Source organism: Ochotona princeps, chromosome 32, assembly GCF_030435755.1.
Source record: "Ochotona princeps isolate mOchPri1 chromosome 32, mOchPri1.hap1, whole genome shotgun sequence".
Lineage (NCBI taxonomy): Eukaryota > Metazoa > Chordata > Mammalia > Lagomorpha > Ochotonidae > Ochotona > Ochotona princeps.
This window is the reverse complement of record NC_080863.1, coordinates 4,792,551-4,812,477: the sequence shown is the minus strand read 5'-3', so window position 1 is coordinate 4,812,477 and position 19,927 is coordinate 4,792,551. Positions and strand designations below refer to the sequence as shown.

At 40.3% G+C, this 19,927-nt stretch overlaps 1 protein-coding gene across 2 annotated transcripts in view; it reads left to right on the top strand.

Moving 5' to 3' along the window:
• Nucleotides 1–11,338, top strand: part of GUCY1A1 (guanylate cyclase 1 soluble subunit alpha 1) — a 39,771-nt gene extending 28,433 nt beyond the window's left edge. For both annotated transcript variants that reach the window (XM_058657555.1, XM_058657554.1), the window contains exons 5-9: nt 401–1,110; nt 2,519–3,004; nt 4,692–4,835; nt 7,007–7,161; nt 10,954–11,338. In XM_058657555.1, coding sequence (XP_058513538.1) covers nt 401–1,110; nt 2,519–3,004; nt 4,692–4,835; nt 7,007–7,161; nt 10,954–11,155 — 1,697 coding nt within the window. In that variant the 3' untranslated portion in view covers nt 11,156–11,338. The remainder of the gene's footprint in view (nt 1–400; nt 1,111–2,518; nt 3,005–4,691; nt 4,836–7,006; nt 7,162–10,953) is intronic.
• Nucleotides 11,339–19,927: the final 8,589 nt, after the last annotated feature.

Here is a 19,927-nt window from a genome sequence, read left to right as displayed (position 1 = left end):
AAAAAAAATGTTAGAAAATCCTCTCTAAATAACTATTGCTTTTGAATGAACTTCCAGGTGTGACGCTGATGTTATGGGAGGCCTTGTAAGCTACACAGTCCCGCCATTGTGAAGCTGGACCATTCTGACTGTGGCCAGAAACATAGCGGTCCTTTTTCTAATATGGACTTCATCCTACAATTGAGATACTTCTCTTTTGGTTAAATGTAATGGAAATAAAAAATAGCATGATTTACACAAAGTGTTCTGATTTGAGACTTGACTGCAGAGTTAGCCAAGTATCATAAGCTAATGTCTGTGGTTGATCTGAATGCTGAAAGTAGGACTAACAGCAAAGGACTACCAAGTTGATGCAGTTGAGGTTCTTGATCTGCTTATCCAAATGTGTTTGTGCTTTCAGGCTTGCCCGTGGAGGTCATCAGAGAGTCCCTGGGGGAAGAGCATTTTAAGATCTGCTATGAGGAAGATGAACACATCCTTGGTGTGGTGGGAGGCACCCTGAAAGATTTCCTCAACAGTTTCAGTACCCTGCTGAAGCAGAGCAGCCATTGCCCAGAAGCCGAAAAGAGGGGCGGTCCGGAGGATGCTTCCATCCTGTGCCTGGATAAAGACCCCGACTTCCTTGATGTCTACTATTTCTTCCCCAAGAAAACCACGGCTCTCATCCTCCCTGGTATCATTAAGGCAGCCGCTCACATCCTGTACGAAAGCCAAGTGGAGGTGGCGTTACTGCCGCCCTCTTTCCGAAACGATTGCACCGAGTTTGTTAATCAACCCTATCTACTGTATTCTGTCCACGTGAAGAGCACGAGGCCGTCCCTGTCCCCGGGCAAGCCTCAGTCCTCCCTGGTCATCCCAGCGTCACTCTTCTGTAAGACATTTCCATTTCATTTCATGTTTGACAAAGAGATGGTCATCCTGCAGTTCGGCAATGGCATCCGAAGGCTCATGAACAGGAGGGACTTCCAAGGAAAGCCTCATTTTGACGAGTATTTTGAAGTCCTGACTCCAAAAATCAACCAAACATTCAGTGGGATCATGACCATGTTGAATATGCAGTTCATCGTACGTGTGAGGCGGTGGGACAATTCTGTGAAGAAATCCTCCCGGGTAAGGAAAATATTATTTTGTATTATAAAATGCATTGTTTTGTGTTATAAAATATTATCTTGATGTTTAAAACTTGATCATAGATCTCTAGGCAAGGATCAGAAATGAAAAGGTAAAAAGACAGCAGAAGATTTCACGAAAGTTCATGGAAAATGGGTTCATGAAAAAGCTACATACATTTCAGAATTTTAGGGGCACCAAAATAAACAACTTTTAACTCCACTTTCCGTTAATTTTCGGAACTTCCCTCAAATGCATCCCTTCAAATGCTTTTGGGAAAGCAGGAATGGCTTAAAACCACTGCAAAGTAAGTTTAAGGTCAAATTAGACTTTCAGAAGTTCCTTTCTCATGTAATTATTTGCTGGCTTGATCCATTGCATTGTAAGTATTTATTTTCTACAGTGTGACCTTTCAAAACTATCCTAAGATTGGCATTTGCTTGCCTGCAGGGGTCATTGCTACACGAGTGTTAATTGAAAGCATCCTGTGTTCTAAAACCCATTGGAGTGTTTTGTAATTAAATGAGATATATGTCTATAGAAAATGCATTTCCAACTATGGTCGGAAAGCTAAATTAATTTGAGTAATAATAGGCATTGTTTCATCATGAACAAGCCAAAGTTACTGATTGCTTATCGGGAAATGGGCTTGTATTCACAGATTTAGAAAGTGCTAGATGGGTTTGTAGTATTAACTAGACTTAGAAAGTGCTAGGAAGGCTATAGTATTCACTAGGTTTAAGAAGTACATTCTTTGCTTGATTAATTCTAACAGAATGTGGAGAAAGACTGACTTTGTTATCTCAGGGTAGAGAACTTTGCTGATTATTAAATCTCAAGAGAGAAAGTTTTGTTAAGTCATAGTTGATGATACAAGCAAAATGGAGGGAGAGGCGTCACTCACACACACATCACATTGACAGAAGCTTTTAAACTCCCATACCTCCCGAATGCAATGTAAGTAATTTCTGGGAGAAGGGAAGGAAGTCTGTTAAAACAGGGTAAGAGATTACAAGGAAAAAGAACATGAGACTGTATTTCTTGAGGACAGAATTATCCAGAAAACACGTGCGGATTAACCCAAAGGGAAGATCCAAAGAATATAGCAGCAAACACACCAGCAAGCTGCTGAATGCGAATTGCTTGAAGCAAGAACTATTTTTTTGTTGTTGCAAATCCCGACATCTTCAAAGATTATTCTCCAGGATGCTCTTCAAACGTCTGTGTGTATTTTAGAATGTAGGACCAATTATACCTATAAGAAAATACGGCATTTTTTTATACTGTTGAAACAATAGAGTGTAGCTACAAAGGAATTTTTGCTGTTATCAACTTCTTCATCTTGTGTCTCAGAAGGTGTAGGAAACTCGACTGAATCACAACAAATCCGTTCACGTTTACTTCACAGATTATGGACCTCAAAGGCCAAATGATCTACATCGTGGAATCCAGTGCTATCTTGTTCTTGGGGTCACCGTGCGTGGATAGACTGGAAGATTTCACGGGACGCGGGCTCTACCTGTCGGACATCCCGATTCACAACGCACTGAGGGATGTGGTCTTGATAGGGGAACAAGCCCGAGCCCAGGATGGCCTGAAGAAGAGGCTGGGCAAGCTGAAGGCCACCCTGGAGCAAGCCCACCAGGCTCTGGAGGAGGAGAAGAAGAAGACCGTGGATCTCCTGTGCTCCATCTTTCCCTCCGAGGTGGCTCAGCAGCTGTGGCAAGGGCAGGTGGTGCCGGCCAAGAAGTTCGGCAACGTCACTCTGCTGTTCTCAGACATTGTGGGGTTCACGGCCATCTGCTCCCAGTGCTCGCCACTGCAGGTCATCACCATGCTTAATGCTCTCTACACGCGCTTTGACCGGCAGTGTGGAGAGCTGGACGTCTACAAGGTAGGCGTGGAGCAGGGAAACGGGTGCACCAAAGGAGCAGCATTGACCTTGAATTTGAATTAGAACGCAGATGGAGAGGCTTTCTCCACTGGGGCAAGCTAGCCATCACCAGGGAGGAGTAGGGCTGCCACTTTGTCCTCTCAAAGAATGAGCCAGGCGTGGAAGGGGGAGTGAAAAGAGGATGGGGTGTGGAGTCTGTTGTGGGATTCGGTTGTAACAGTCAGTGGACCAATCACCTAACTGTGCTGGTGCATTAATCATGAAACAATTTAAGGTATGAATTACAAGAGGGAAACTTTATCCTTATCTGTAAAAATAAGCATGGAGGTTTATAAACATTTTCTTCAAATGGAACAACGTGGTACAGCGTTAACATGATACGCTTCATGCCCGGTTAACAAAAATCAAAATCCTCTATTTAAGACATAGTTGCATCCTGACCAGTGGTGGAGGCATTTAAATAGAAGAGACTTGTCTTCAAATTGTCCTCTCCATTTTACTTGCTTTGAAGTTGTGCAAGCAAGATAATCTTCCTCATTTTTGTAGCCAGAAAGTAGTATCCACAGTTAAAATGCATGACTAATACGCAGTGCACCCCATGATCTTCAGAGATGGGAGTAGTTAATATCAATGTTGTGTTAGATAACATGGGCCATGGACCAGGCATCCAAGATATACTGAGCGCTTATCCCGTTCTAAGCAGTGACTGTTCCTATTGCCATATGCTATTCTTTTTCTTATGTAACTATTATTAGTAAAAGAGAAAATGAAGAGATTTCAAATTCAGCCTGCTTCTTTAGAATTAAAAAGCCATTTTGGGACGATTCAAATTATTTTCCTTTGTTTTCAATATTGGCATTAAAAATAAAGCGTGTTTCTCATTTGTCTGGCTTGAGTCATCTGCTTAATTTGCCACAGAACAATCTGGCATTCCAGAGCTTAACTCAACATGAAATAAATAAAATATTGAGGAGAAAACAAGCATTATTTATGGGAATACATAAATCCTTGCCATTTTTTTTTCATTCTAGATTTTAGATGTAAACCCTTCCTACAAAACATTTCTAACAGGAAATTCCAGACGCAGCCATGACTCCCTGGGGGTGGGGGAGAAAGAGGCCCATGGATAATTACAGATAAAAATAATTGGCTTCACTTAGATTAGGTTTGACGGCCTCTTATGGAATTTGCTGCATTTGTTTGCAGATACTCTGCTGTTTCAGAGCTGTAAGCAGGAAGTCCCCCCCCACTCCCCGTTCCTCTGCCAACTGCAGAGGTTGCGGGCAGCAGCAACAGCCTTCTCCTCTGCACAGTTCTTCTCAAGGTTTTAGGATGGAGTTTTCCACAAACCCTATCAAGTCTTTGGGAACTGTGCTCCTTACCACAACAACAGTGGCCCCAGAGTCCCCTGCTGAATCCAAGAGGAGCTGGTCGGAAACCACCTTCCCTCCCCTTCCTCATTTCCAGCCTTCTCTCCATTCCTGACTCCTCCTGAGAAGATCTAGATGAACTAAATGGGAAAGAATCGATGTGGAAAGGTCTCTCCCTAGGCTGATCCATGGAGCGTGAGAGCTTCCAGCAGGAGTCAATGTTATTTACTCTAGGGCCTTTATTTCATTTCATCTTTTTATTTATTGCCAGGGCTTTGCTTCGTTTCATTTCTAATATGGACGATATCTCACGCTAGGTGGAGACCATCGGGGATGCCTACTGTGTGGCCGGTGGGTTACACAGAGAGAGTGACACCCATGCTGTGCAGATCGCACTCATGGCCTTGAAGATGATGGAACTTTCTGACGAGGTCATGTCCCCTCATGGAGAACCGATCAAGGTAAGGCTGAGGATAACCCGTTCAAGAGGTGGCAGGGAAGTAGATGTTTACTGTATGATTATCCAAACAGTAGTGTGTGCATCAAGGTTTTGTGGTCGAGTGTGGTATCTTCCCTAACTCATTTAAACAGGAAAGAACTGACTATGGGGCATACACTGGATGGTAGCATTATGGAAAAAGACTGAGATATCTGTAGCTTGGGCTTTCAAAGAAGGGCTCCTGCCCTTGAGAATAATACAGAAACACACTTTAGAACTATACCACCACAGTCAAGGTCAGAAAATCCTGTCACCTCTGTTGCTGGATACAAAACTTCTGCCATGATTACAATCAGCAGGATGGAAACCCTGCATCACGAACATCTCAAGATGGAAAATGGGCTCTGCTAAACATACCCTAGGAAACCTCAAGGCTTCCACAGTCATGCAAATACCGTGTAAGCAGATCGGATTCACCAAACCTAGGTGCCACACGGCAGTTTGGGAAATGTAGCTATTTGTTGGTCATTGTCTGCAGGAGAGGAAAATACTCTAAAATGGATATTAATCACTAATGTACCAGTATTTTCCAAGGCACATAACATCAATATTTCTAGATGATCCAGATCCAAAGATCTCTTCACACATGTAAGAAAATAAAGTTAAATAATGTTATGCCAGGTATTTGGTTTAAAAAAAACATGAGTGAATCACCTTTATTTGTTCTGCTTATAATTTCTGTCACCGTCATAAAGCAGTGGTTAAGGGATGACCTTCAGAAATGAGCTTTCAAAGTCATGTTGAATACCATCTGGCATGTTATAAAATGTGGAGAGAGGAAATGAAAGGAAAATATTTACTTATTTGTTTGGAAGGGAGACTTTCAGTGAAAGAGAGAAAAAAAATCTTCTGGTTCTCTGCCCAAATGTCTACAACACCTAGGGCTAAGCCAGGCAGGAGCGAGGAGCCCGGAACTCTATTGCGGTCTCACGGATTGGTGCAGGGCCTCATGAAGTTGGAGCGCTTGGGGGCCACCTTTCCGGGAGAGTTAGCTGAGAGCTGCATTGGCAATGGAGCAGCTAGGACTCAAACTGGCACTCATATGGTGTTGCCAATACTGCAGACAGTGGCTTAACCCACTGTATAATAATGTCAGCATCAGGGAAAAAATGAAAAAATGAAGTGCTCAGGGAGGGAATATTCCTAGCATCAAAATAATTATCAAAAAATATGCAGATAATTAAGAGGAAAACCAGTGATTTCCACATAAATGGGCTTCATAATTAAGACATGTGTGTTTGGGGCAGGAGAATTAATAGCACATTGTTTTTCGATTTGTAGAAATGTATGTATTTCCCTGTTTCTTAAAATTCAAATTCCTCTCACCCTTCCAAGGTTCCGATAGCCAACACTCTGTGTTCAGCCTAAGTTGCTGCCTTAAAGTAATCAGATCTTCTAGAGGACCAATTTTCAACCATTCTGTTTCCTGGCTCTGCACAAGATCACCCCAGCACATCCCAGAGAGCTTCTTACATCCACAGCTAGAACAACTGTGGCTTTGCATGGTTCTAGAGTTTAGGGTAATGTGCATTGACAGTCATTTAGGCCTAAGCAGGTCCAGCTTTCTCTGAGTTCCTCTATTATTTTCTGTTTCAATATCACAATTATGTTTTCCTGGCCATTAGTCATGTTTTAGTGTGATCATGTTTGGTAGAAAGTTATGTTAATGTAAAATGTCTTTAAAAATAATTTTTTTACATCCTATAAATTACATTCTTAGGCCCTTTTCTCTGAGTGTTTCGGACAATAGCTCCCGGAGTCCAGAAATTGGCCTACTCCTGTTAGTGAGAGAGCAGGAGTATGTAGATGGCCCATACATTCTTTCTGTTGCCATGGTGACTGTGAGAGCTGTGTAGGAAGATGGCTTCAGGTAGGAAAACAGGTGGAATAAAGAAGCTCTGTGTAATGAACTTCAACTATGGGTAAACGTCAGGAGGGGAGACTGCTGAGTGTTTTCTGGTCATTTTCAGTTGCATCTGAGAAATAAAGGGAAGTTGGCTGGAGGTTTTGCGGAAGGGACTGGTGTGGTGAAACTTATCAGTAAAGCAATTCATCAGGGCCTTTAAGTTAGTACTGACAATCAGGAAGTAGCTCACCGCTAATGGGGAAACGTGTGCTACCTTTTGCTTTCAGATGAGAATCGGTCTGCATTCTGGGTCCGTTTTTGCGGGAGTTGTTGGAGTTAAAATGCCCCGTTACTGCCTTTTTGGAAACGATGTCACTCTGGCTAACAAGTTTGAGTCCTGCAGTGTGCCAAGGAAAATCAATGTCAGCCCAACTACTTACAGGTACAAATTAAACAGATGCATCTGAAATACATTGTTTTTATTTATGTGCAATTGTCATTTTTCCTCATTGATCTGATTAGTTCTCCAGACTATTGTTTGGCTTGGAGAGTCATTCAGGAAAGATAAAAACAATAGCTTTATTATCTTCAACTTAAGAGGGCTTCTGAGATATTTGTAGTCCAGCTGTGTCTTAACAGACAACATTATCTTCTTCCATCTTTCCTCTCTGTGTACATAATATTCTCATAAGTAGCTATTCTGCTATTGATTGTTAGCCTGCATTATAATTCTGGCACTAGCAACAGTCTCCAATGAAAGTGTCCTATTAAGGATAGTTATCAACCACACTCTCGGGATCCTTGCGCCACTGGCATTTCTGACCGAATGGATGCAAACTTCTAGAAGTTCCTGGGATTAGAATAACTCATGGTACTCAAGGAAGTATTATACTTTTGATCACAGTTTTGTTATAGAAGGTGCAGGCCAGAGCAGTCAATCAAACAGAAAGCAGACTGGAGTCTAGGAAGAATTGGGGGAGGAGTCTTAGAGAGCTTTCATACCCTTTACTTGCCAGGGAATTGGGTGTGTACCCCTCCTACAAATCAGTGAGTTCACCAATCAGGAAGATCTGCCGAGCTGAGCTTTGAGCTGTGGTATGCAGGCATATTGGTTTCCATTACGTAGGCATGATTGATGGACCCTTTGGCCTTGTGAATTAACACAGTCCCCTCTTCCGCCCAGGGATCAGGCTGGCTCAAAGCCCCCAGCTTTTTCATTACATGGTAGACTTTTCTGGTGGCCTGTTCCCTTTCTGAGTCATCCATTTAACTTGAACTCAGGTGTGATGCAAGGGACTTGGAAAACAAAGACATTCCTACAACTCAGGAAATTCCAAGGATTTTAAAATCCCTCCCTGTAATTGGTGGCCAGGGCCAGGCCAATTCCTTGTTACACACCAACAAGGAAGAATTTTTCCAGGGAAAATGAGCAGGTTATTACACATTTCCCAAGGGTTACAGAGGTAAAGCCTGCATCCAGCGGGCATTAACATAGTAAAAGAGAGGCTACAGTCAATGAGCATGGGAAGAATCACCATTTGTGTCCACAACAGCATGCTGTGTGGGCAGCTGAATCAGAGCAACCTGCCATTTTGATATCACTTAAGCATCTGTAAGCGTCACCAAGCCACTCTCTGGTAGGTAGAAAATTCTTGCATACATATTGTCAGAGTGAAGCAAATTGTATTTCCTGTTCTTGCGGGTAACTCGTTCATTTGAAAGGGAGAAAGAGAATAACCAACAGACGAGACAGAAAGAAGCCCCCATCCCCTGCTTCACTGTCCTAATGCCTGCAATGACTGAAACTAGGGACCCTCTACCCACCCCACCCCCAGTCAACCTGTGCCTTCCTACTGCCTCTCAAGTTGGACTCAGGAACCGATATGAAATGGTGATATATGACTGGCATCTAAACCTCCCAAGGGTGGGGAATCTCTAGCCTGTGGCCCATAAAAGACTTGGTATATATATATATATATATATATATATATATATATATATATATATACCATGTTTAAAGATCAAGCAATGGTTTTGTGGTGGTTTATTTTAGAAAGGTATGAATACTTCATGTGCAATAAGTTTTATGACATTTTAAAACTCTTCCTTACTACAGAGGTACTTCCTGTTTGTCATATGTTTTGAAAGCTCTAAAAGGAATGGATAATTAAAATCTCATTCAAATATTCATGCCTTGTGAGTGTAATTAGTAATTTAAAGTTCAGCCAAAACTCAGGGCAAGGAATAGACATTACTAGAAAGTATAAAAAAATGAAAGAAAGTTATTTCTGTGGAGAAAACTGTTGCTAATACAATGAATCATAAAATGACATTTCCCAGATGATAAAATTATCTGCTGAATATCAAATACAACATCCTTGACATATTTATGAAACACATGTAAATTTAGGACACAGGAGAATACATGATCCAAAAAAATCCTCACCCTCAATCTTTCACTTTTAGATTCGAATCTATGATTCATAATATAGCATTATAATGAAATTGCACATCCCTCCTTTTAATCATCAAGAGCGTTGTTAAATGTTCATTTTAGGTGACACTATTCTACGTAAGCACAAGTTACAGAGACTATGTTAGATCTTGTTAAGTGTTGAATCAGTGGATTTTGGACAGAGGCTTATGAGGCAACCCAGGGATCATCAAGGCTAAATGGCATGTGTAAGTGGATGTTATCATTGTGAGGTGGGCACATAGATTAAGGAATTCTGATTTATAGGGCAAATTTGAGAGCATAGTCGTGGAGGAGTAGGACAGCAATTCTATAAGGGAAAAATAAAGTGGATAAAGGGACTAAGGTGATGTAAGAATAGAAGCATGATACAGTAACTTGGGAGAAATTATGTTCAAGAGCAAGCAGACCAAAGCTACTAGATGGGAAATCTGACACCGCTGATCTTAGGTTTCACCTGAATGGTTTACATGTTTCCTTATTGTTTCTCTTGTAATTTCTAATTTTCTTTTTTAAAAAGATGATTTTATAAGCAATTCCAACTCTGGCATATTCTAATTGGGTTGCTCTGCAAGTTTCTTTAAAAAGCATAGGCTTGAGGGAGAAGTGCTTATTGAAGTGGTTAAGGCACTGGTTGAGATGCTTGCATTCTATGTCTCAGTGCCTGGTTCAAGTCCTGGTTCCACCTTCAATTCCAGCTTTCTGTAAATGCACACAATGCAAGGCAGCGTTGATGGCTCTATGACTTGGGCCGTGTGTGGGGGAGACCTAGACTGGGCTCTTGGTTCTGAACGTCAGCCTGGTCCATCTCCAGATAAGTGTGACAAGCCACAAGACACTCAAACAAACTTAGGCTATATTTTTTTACACAATGAGTGATTTATATATTTGCTTCAAAGACAGAGCAACAAAGGAAAGACAGAAAGAGAGAGAGAGAGATTTTCCATCTTCTAGCTCACAGTTCAAATGCTATGCACAGGATTGGACCAGGCCAAAGTCCTAAGTTGATGTCTCCTTCCAAGTCTGTGATTACTTGCTAGTTAATATGAAAATTTAGTGAAAAAATGGACAATGTTTTGTTTCTCGACATAGGAAGCTTTATTCAATGATACCTTTATGCATTTTTTAATTAGAGATCTGTTATTCTGTTTTTTTTATTATTTGAAATCATTTTATTATATATCTTTGAATAGTTCATATTTATTTTTCTTAATATATAATTTAAGTATATTATGTGGTAGACTTCTGTTATTTTTAAAATATTCATTTATTTGAAAGGGATATTTACAGAAAAAGAAAATCCAGTGTATGTATGACAAAGAATCTTCATTCACTGATTCATGCTCCAACTGACCATGCTGGCCAGGGCTGGGCCATCCTGAAGCCTAGAACCTGGAATTCCATCTGGGTTTCCTGTGTGGACAGCAGAGGCCCAAGCTCTTGAGCTGATTTCTGGTGCTTTCTCAGATGCACGAGAAGGGAGCTGAGGTAGAAATGGTGTATCCAGGACATGAACCACTGCTCAAATGGGATGAGGGCATCCCATGCAGTGACTTAACTTGCCACAGCACCAGTTTTCCCTGATGTTGTGAAGTGATTGTTCACTGTACACCTGGGAAGATGCCTGTTGATGTCCCCCCAAAGAATCTCTGTTCAGCATAACTAAATAGCGGATATATGAATATTCCCAGTGATGTTGGTTTTGTTATGCAAGCACCCATGACAGTGTTGAGTTATCATATTTTATCTTCGTCTTTTCAGATTGCTCAAAGATTGCCCTGGTTTTGTGTTTACGCCTCGATCAAGAGAAGAACTTCCACCCAACTTTCCCAGTGACATTCCTGGAATCTGTTACTTTCTGGATGCCTATGAACAAGGATCGAATTCAAAACTATGTTTCCAAAAGAAAGATTTGGATGATGGCAACGCCAACTTCCTAGGCAAAGCCTCAGGAATTGATTAGTGCACCGTTCTGTTATGGAATAGCATTTGTCCTTAGAGGCTGTGCAGTGCCTCTGAATGCACTTTTGGATTGTAGGAAGCTAGCAAGCAGTATTGAGATTTCAGGAGCTACGTCACGATATGATCTTTCTCCCGTTTAACATGACCAAAAACTATGATGTTATTCCTTTGATTCATCCGTTTTAAAAAATGGAACCTTCAAAAATTTGTTGGTTTTATAAGTCACTACCCATACTCACAAGTTAGCACATTGTACATATATCAGTTAGTTATGGTTGGCTACACAGACTGATGAATGAAGCCAACACAGTCTCATGCTCTGGTGGAATACGATGGTGGTTAATGTGTATTTGTGACCGTGCGGCCCTTATAAAGCTTTTTCAGTAGAAATTTTAGTGGTTGATACCATAAGTTCTTGCAACTTTTGAATTTTGCATTTTGTTACATTTTCTCCTTTAACTATAGTATGTATAACAAAATAGTTACTTTTTCTCTGTTGCACTTTTTAAGAAAATAAGCAATTAGGGGGTTAGATGCAATATGAATATAGCATAGTTCTTCTGTGAATACAAAATTTTATATTTAAATTTTCAAGTTAAAACTTCATTTAAGTATCCTACTAGCAAAATATTCAGGATGGAACACGACATACAACCTAGAACAATATGCAATAACACGTTCTATTCTGATCTTCTCTGTATTGTTCCAACTTTAGTGTATGTTCTGCCAACATAATAATGATCGTCTAATTTAGTGAGAAGCAGAGTGAGAATACAGTATGCACCCACAGAGCCTACAGTCCTATAAAACATTTATGTGCACACTCACATACACACACTCACACACACACACACAGAAAACCTGCTTCAGCAGCCGTTTTCCATTGCCACGCTGAGCCACACAAAATAACAAGGGGAAGAAGAACTTCCGTTTCTTCCTCTGTTTCCTTTCTTTCTTCTCTTTCTCCTCCTTTCTTCCCTCTCCCTTCTTTCCTTCTCCCTTTTTACTGATGGCCACCTTTTCTTATGTATTTATGCTGAATATTCTCACGTGTGTATATGTAAGAATAATCAACTTTCAGTCTCCTTAAGCACATATCTGTGGAGTTTAAAAAAAAAACAACCTTTTGTGAAAGTAACTTGGTGATGTGTATTACAAGACCACTAGTAGTGTTTGTAGCAAATGATGACGTGATTTCATTCTGGAAAATTCCAAACATTTGTCTAGAGCCTGAACATTTATTTTGCCTGATGTCAGCTTAAGTTTTCTGACTAACTTGAGAAAACAAACAACAAACCTACAAAGTTGTCAGAGTTTGATCTGGAAAAAGTATATAATTTTTAAAAGACCTTAACTTAAAAGCAAGAAGAAAGAACATCATAATCTTAAAATAAGTATTAGCAGAAGTACAAATAGACTGAATTCATAGTTGGAGTACAGAAAAGTAACTTAGTTTACAACTTTTTTAATTGTCTCTCTTCCAGCAATAAAATATCATTGCTAACTAGCCTCTAACTAGGGAATTACTGTAGGGATAATGCTGATTACCTTGTACTTCAGTGTCTTAAAAGATTAAATATGTTTTATGGGAAAACACTATAAAACTTCAGAAAAACAATTACCGTCTCACAATTACGTAAACTTAAATAAGTGTTTACAAAGAAAATTAAGAGACAAATACATTTTTTCTTTTTAAAAAAAACTGAACCCTTATGGGCAAATACTAGGGATTAAGAAAAATGAAAAAGCATATAATATCAACATGAAACAGATATGTAAGTAGACCCTTGTTTGTTAATAATTTGTGCCCTACAAATCTGTAAATCAATCAGCATTTGAAATCAGAATTACCTTGTGCATAAAACAGAATAAACAGGGAAAGGCACATCATCTGGGTAAAACCAGTTGGGGAGTTTTCCCTGGTACTATTCCTACAACATCTTTCCAGATTTGGAATTCTATCCAGATAAAAAAATAGTCTTAAAAATTTTGTACAGTCTGGGATGGCTTCCGCCAGCCAGACTAAAAAGGTCCATTGATTATGGAAAAAGAAACAGAAAAACAGAAAAAAAACAAACAACAACAACAAAACAACCCATTGGCTTCTGTTTGTTTTTCCAACAGTTGTGAAGTTAGTTGCCTGGTGAGAGCGATGGGAAACCTTAGAGGAAGAGGAGGGTAGACCAGGGAGGACAGTATCAAAACTGGATGAGCATACCTGTGTGCCAGCACAAGTGACCAAATGAGTATTGGCCCCCAAACCCAACTAAAGTGACTCATGCTGTGAACAGAAAAGCTGGGGTGTCTGGCCCTGGAATTTCCTACCCCCTTCAAGACCACTAGCTCTTCAGATCCTTCGCTCCGGAGGAAAGAAGAATTGCATCAGAATGACTCCTCTTTGATGTTGCCGTCTGTACCAACACAGACCTGACTTTGCCTGCCCTTGGATTACGTTAAGGGAAAGCACAGGATAGTGGAGTAGTCTACACTGGGATTAGCAATGAAAGAGATGAACTAACACAAGTATCTAATCCAAATAGGATCTTAAAAATGAGATAAGGGACCCCTGGACGTTCCCAGCCAGGAAAATGTCCAGCTGGAATCCTCCTAAGCTCTGAGACCCACATAATATTTTTCGTATATTGTTATTATTATTTTGCTTTCAATTAACAGGTATATTCAATTCCCCATGAAGACAATTAGTAAATCCAAATCCCTAAAGAATATTACTGCTGAAGTTTTAAGCGTGTTTGTTCAAACTGCCAAACTCATAAGTAATAAACAGGAATCTCTTCGACAGACTTGTTCAGGGTGGCTTGGTCCACCACCACCCTCACAACACAAAGTTCATTTCACCTGACTGTACACTTTGGTGCTCTTTCACCCTATAACTAGTGCTTCTTGGAAGATGAACTTAAAGGTTGCAGGGACAGGGGACATGAGCGATGTGAGAGACAGGCAATTCCTAAAGGGGCTCGACCAGTGAATTTGTAATTCCTGTACAGAGGGGCGTACCAACTCCTCCAAAACAGAATCTTAACTCTTCGGAGTTTGCTCGTCTGCACACAGGTGAAAGGGAGGGCCGCCCATCTTAACGATATAGAGAACACCGACATCGCTATAGGCAACTGGGGCTAGTGTTAGCATGGATGCTGTCTGCTGACATGTTTCTCACAGCCTTGGAAATGGTTTCTATCCTTCAATGAGAAGCAGAAGCATGCCAACTGTGAAAGCCAAGAGCTCATGGTAGTGGGACCAGTTAGTGCTTTTGTCTCCTGCTCTTAGTTTGTTAGCTTCTAAATGTGATGACATATTCTAAGTGCTTCCTTTAGGATGCCAATGATGCATGCTCATTTGATAAACTTGTTTTAAGGCACTTCAAAACTTGCACATTTTGTTTTAAATTCCCTTGAGGCAGCTTTACCCAGGACCACTTCTGAATTATTTTTAACTATACCAAGAATTCATACTTTTTTAAAAACTAAATTATTTTCCTTACATTATACCCAATTTCCCCATAGTCATTACCTTCAAAAAACATGTTCTTCAGGAAGTTAAAGGCTTAAAAAAAAGAAGGAAATCCAAGAGACAAGGAAGATGTGATGTTCTAACAGCCACCTCTCTGTTATCAACTGTGCAGAAGATTCATTTACATCACAATAGATAACGTGTTGTGAATATTTTAGTGTCTTAGGTCTAAACACAGCAGTGGAAATCAAGGCAAAATTTAGAGGACCCCTCCAGGACTTAATCTCAGATAGTCTGATAAGAAAACTTTAGAAAAGTTTGCGGTTACCTTCCAAGCTATTTAATTTTTCACAATATATCATCTCAGAAAGTGAAATTGCAGATAAACCTTCCTGATTGTGAAGGGAATTGTTTGGCAGAATTTGCAGAACACTCAAATCCAAAAGTATTCCCTGAGATGCTTTAGTCTGACATGCTGCCAAATCCATGTGTGCTGATGAAATGACAGGTTTTCAGAGAAAACTGAAACGAAACAGCTATTATAGAAGTTGGTCAGGCGGATGTGTTTAGTATTGCGGAATAAGATCAATGCAACGGAATCCCTGTGGGAAGTCGTGATGACAGTCATCCTGGGGTTCTGGGCCTTGAGAAATATGGTAGCCATTCCCAGGGATGCAGGGACCTGTGACATCTGGGAGCAGTTTCATCACAATGAGCTACCCTTGTCCATGAATAGACTGTAGCTGGTACAATTGAGTGGATAGAAACACAACCGTATTTGAGAAATTACTGCTGCTTTCCCTCCTCTCAACATGGAGATGAAAGATGCTGTGTAAAAGCTCAGTACTTGACACTCATTGTTTCAGAGCCCTGTTCTCCCACCTCCAGCCTTTTGAGTTTTTGCACTTTAAGTGAAATATTTCAGCATTCATATGTATGAGTTTCCATGTGTATGTATATCATGTATGCATATATTTATATGTTGTTCTCAATTTATATACTGCATATGCTGAGAGATGATTTCCTTTTCTTTGTAAGCTCATGTGTCAGTACAAATTACAGTATTTTATTCAGCCATTGCAATGAATCTTTACCTGTTACTTGGAAATGGTTATCATTGGTCAGCAGGTTTTAACTCTAAGTCACGTGTCATCCTGAGCAGATGTAGATCAGCTTGCCTGCAGATTCTGAATGTTCCCAATTAGCCCTTGTAAGCATGGATATTCGGAAGGAAGAGAACTCTCTGGAATCTACTGCTAGACCACTGCTGAGAGGCACTTTAGACTCTGTGGTCTAAAAGAAAGAAATTAAAAATATATATATTGGGTTAGGACTTAGTGTCTAGAGGAGAAGTTGAGACCTTGTTGTTTACAGACTGGGAAGAGCTAATATTTGAAATGACAAAAACGAAAAACCAGCAGAAGTCTGTGACCTTCGGTTTAGAGGAGAACCCTTTTGTTTCTTGAGGAATCAAGGGAATTATTTTATCCTTTTTCAGTCCTATTTGTTTGGATTGTTTCACAAGGATCCTTGTTTCACAAGGAGCCCACATCGTTTCATTTTTAGCAAATGTCAAAGAAACATCTCATTTAGCTCTAGTTGCCTTGCTATAAAGATCCCATTTTTTTAAACTTAAATCATTCTTACAACTTTCCCTCTGTCTGAAGGATAATGGCTACTGAATTATGCTTTGAAACCCATCTTACTGCAAATCACACTTCTCTTATTATTGCTTTCACTTTTGTTTTAAATAACATTTATTTTCAGTTCTACATCTGACAGATTTGCAGTTTGTCAAAACGTTACCCTGTCTCCAAAGTTTGTCAGATATTGCTGCCACATGAATATTGTAATAAAAGTGCTTCAATAAAAATCCTCTTAAAATTTAAAATGATTTCTGTTTACAAAGAAAGCTGAACCATTGACTCAAATATAAACAATATGGTTCCAAGTGATACAAATACATTTGTCCTGATGTGGGTCTTTCTGCCTCAGATAGAGGAAGCTTCTGGCACAACAATGTGGAAAAACAGGATTAACAAGTATTAGGTCAGGCTGTTGCTAGACACAGGTCAGTGTAGCCAAATCCCTCTTCAAATAAATCATTAATATAATCAAAGCACATATCTTTAAATGGTTTGTGAAACCCATGTTTTCTAAAAAAAACATAGTCAAGTTTTTCCAAACACACATAAAAACAAAATCTAATAAAACTGAACTTCAAAATTTTACTTGGTTTATCCAAGGACAGTGCTTAGCAGTGCAGGGTAAATCTCTGTTGCACCCAGTGACAGACAATCCTCCATTCTTCCTTCACATTTCCTTCTGTTTTCTTTATTACTGATAGCCAAATACTCCTCAACATTTCACAAGGAGAGAAGGAGGCGCTGCCTGTGTTTGATCCGCATTACCTTTTCAAGCATATTTGTGTGGCAAGTAGAATGAGAAGACAGTGGTAGTGCCTCCCTCTAGAGCACTGTCCATTGTATAAAGATTGGTGTTTCCCAAACACTGCCTGCTTACGAATCTGAATACATGATAGGAACATGATGTGTACCACATGCCATGCTTTCTCCTTTGGGAAGCCCCAGATGAAATTCTGATGAGTAACAGCAGCAAGTGGACAAATGCTAGAACCTACAGGCCTTGACACTGGGGGCCTTTATGAGTTTGGGTGGTCATTTAGACGCTTAGTGATGGAAACTTCCGGTACAGGGGGTCAACCTTCACCCACAGTCCTTCACTGAAGTTTTGCTTTGTCACCTGATAATCTACTAAATAATGATAACGCGTGTTAGCTGCTACATAGGCTTTTGATAAAGCCGAATGCCTGACCCAGAAAGACCTCAATGATTGTCCATCTTGGTATTGCCGTGTTAGATGAGCTTGACTCAGACTGGATGGTTAACAAAGTGGGAAGGGCCTAAGAAGCCTCACTTTGCAATTGGACATGGTCTATTCCTGACTACAGCCAGGTTAATCCTGGGAGCATCTAAATGTCACATGAGAAAGTGGCAGCTGTCGCTTTTGGAGAGCACTTTATCTCCACTTTGCTATGTATACAATGGCTCAGCTGGGCCTGCAATGCACAGAGGTTTTTGAAACGAGTTAGTTCAGCTATAGCCCATTGGTGTCCTGGATAAAAACATATTATGGCTTGTTGGTCTGCTGCTTGGAAAACTACATCTTAGCAGCTTTAACACATCGCTTTTGGAAACAGATCACATTTGTTTGCCTAATTAATGTAAATACCCTCAGTAAGGACCGTTTCTGGAAGGATACTGATGGGTCTGCGGAATGAAGCCTGGGCCTGCTGCAATGCCATCTCTTGTTCCAGGTCTTATTCAAGAACCTGAAGCATTTGCATCATCAGGCAAGCTCTGCAGAACAACACTCGCAAATGCACAAACTGTTGTCTTCAAATCTAAACCAGCCCACTGGGTGGTGCTGCTCTTTCTTGGTCATAGAAGGCATCAGATGCAATCAGATATTCTTTGTGTTAGAAATTGTATCTCAGACACGGGCATTTAGTGAATAAAATGTCATGTAGAATGTGTGGGTACCATATGAAGACTGTCAGGATTTGGGTCCCACTCCATTTCCAATTGCAGATTCCTGTTTATGAATGTCTGGGGAGGCGGCAGTGTTGGTTCACATAGTCTCCAGCACCCACATGGAAGGCCTGAATGGCATGTGCAGCTCCTGGCTTAGTAGGGGCAGCGGTTGATGTTGCAGCTCAGTGTGGGTTAAGCCACTTCCTACAGAGCTGGCATCTCATGTGGGTGATGGCTTGAGTCCCAGCTGCTCTACTTCCACTTTGGCTTCTTACTATTGCCCTGGGAATCCTGGAAAAGATGACCCAAGTTTTTGGGCCTTACCACCAACATAGGAGACCCAGAAAAAGCTCCTGGTTTACTGGCCATGATAGCCATCTGGGGCAGTGAGCCAGCAGTTGCAAGACCTTTGTCTCCTTGTTTTTCCCTTTCAGTGTCAAACTCTGAACTTTCAAATCAATAAATCTTTAAAGAGGGGGCAGGTATTTCAATGCTCCATATTGCCCATGGAAATGTTGCTGAGTTACAAAGTCTGAATTTCAGCTGAAGTTATGTCCTACTCTCTGACATGGAAATGTCTCAGTAGTAAGTCTACGATAGGTGCAACTTCACAATCACTGGAATCCATCAGCATTATGTCATCAATGTGTTGAGCCAGTGTGGTCATTTGTCAAAGACAATGGCAATCAAGATCCTTGCAAGTGAATTAAGATATAGGGCTGGAAAATACAGTGAGGATGGTCCGCTTTACCTCCAGCTGAGAAGCAAATGCTTCTTCAAAGACTCATGAACAGGTCAGCAGAGACCAGGAGATGTGTTCGTTTGTATGAGGGATGAAAGCATGTGTGGTATTGCAATGGAAATGTGACCGGATGTCTTCTCTGGATATCTTTCAGAGAATGAGTATTTATTTGAAGGGACTTTTAAAAAAAGCCCAGAGATGAATATTTATTTGAGTGGACTTAAAAATTTTTTAGAGAAAAAAAATGAAAAATAACTTTGTTTTGGAGCAATGCATGTTTAAATAATTCCATCCTTTCATCTTTGCATGTATTCCCATGGTGCCTTTGATGATTCCACAATATGTTACGCCCCTTCTCTTTCCCAGCCTGTTAGCTACATTGTTGGCTTCCTCTCAAACCTCATTCTCAACTCCTGGAATGAACTACTTCCTACTAACATTTATGATGTCCAAATGCAAAAAAATTAGAAAAGTTAGTTAGCATTGAGAAACAGCCCATGGATTCTGACAGTGACTGTAGCAGTTTTTCTTAGCTGTAAGAAGACAGTTGATTAAAAACCATTTGAGACTGAAATACATGAGCAAAATGCAAAGAGAAAAGCAATTTGAAAATTTTTTCTAAATTAAAAAATTGTATTTCCTTGTAAAAAAATCAGCCCCTACTTGCCAATCTTCATAATCATGTGCTGTGTGCAACACAGTGACTCATATTAAGGATCCTTTTCAACACTTTTCCTTGAAGAAAGGAAAATTTACACAGTGAATGTTTTATATACTCTCTTTGCAGTCTTCATGAATTTGGGAGCTATCCCAAACTCTTCAATTTATTTGCCATTCAAGTTAGTGACAGCTGGTTACTATAGTTTGAAATGCATGACAAACACAGCGATCAATATTTTTTTTTTTGGACCATTAATCCTGGGGGGGGAAGCATTCCTTCTTTCAGAAAAAGCTGTGGGTTTCTGAGAAGCAAGTCCAATCTCTATAGGAGCTGTTTTAGCATGGTCAT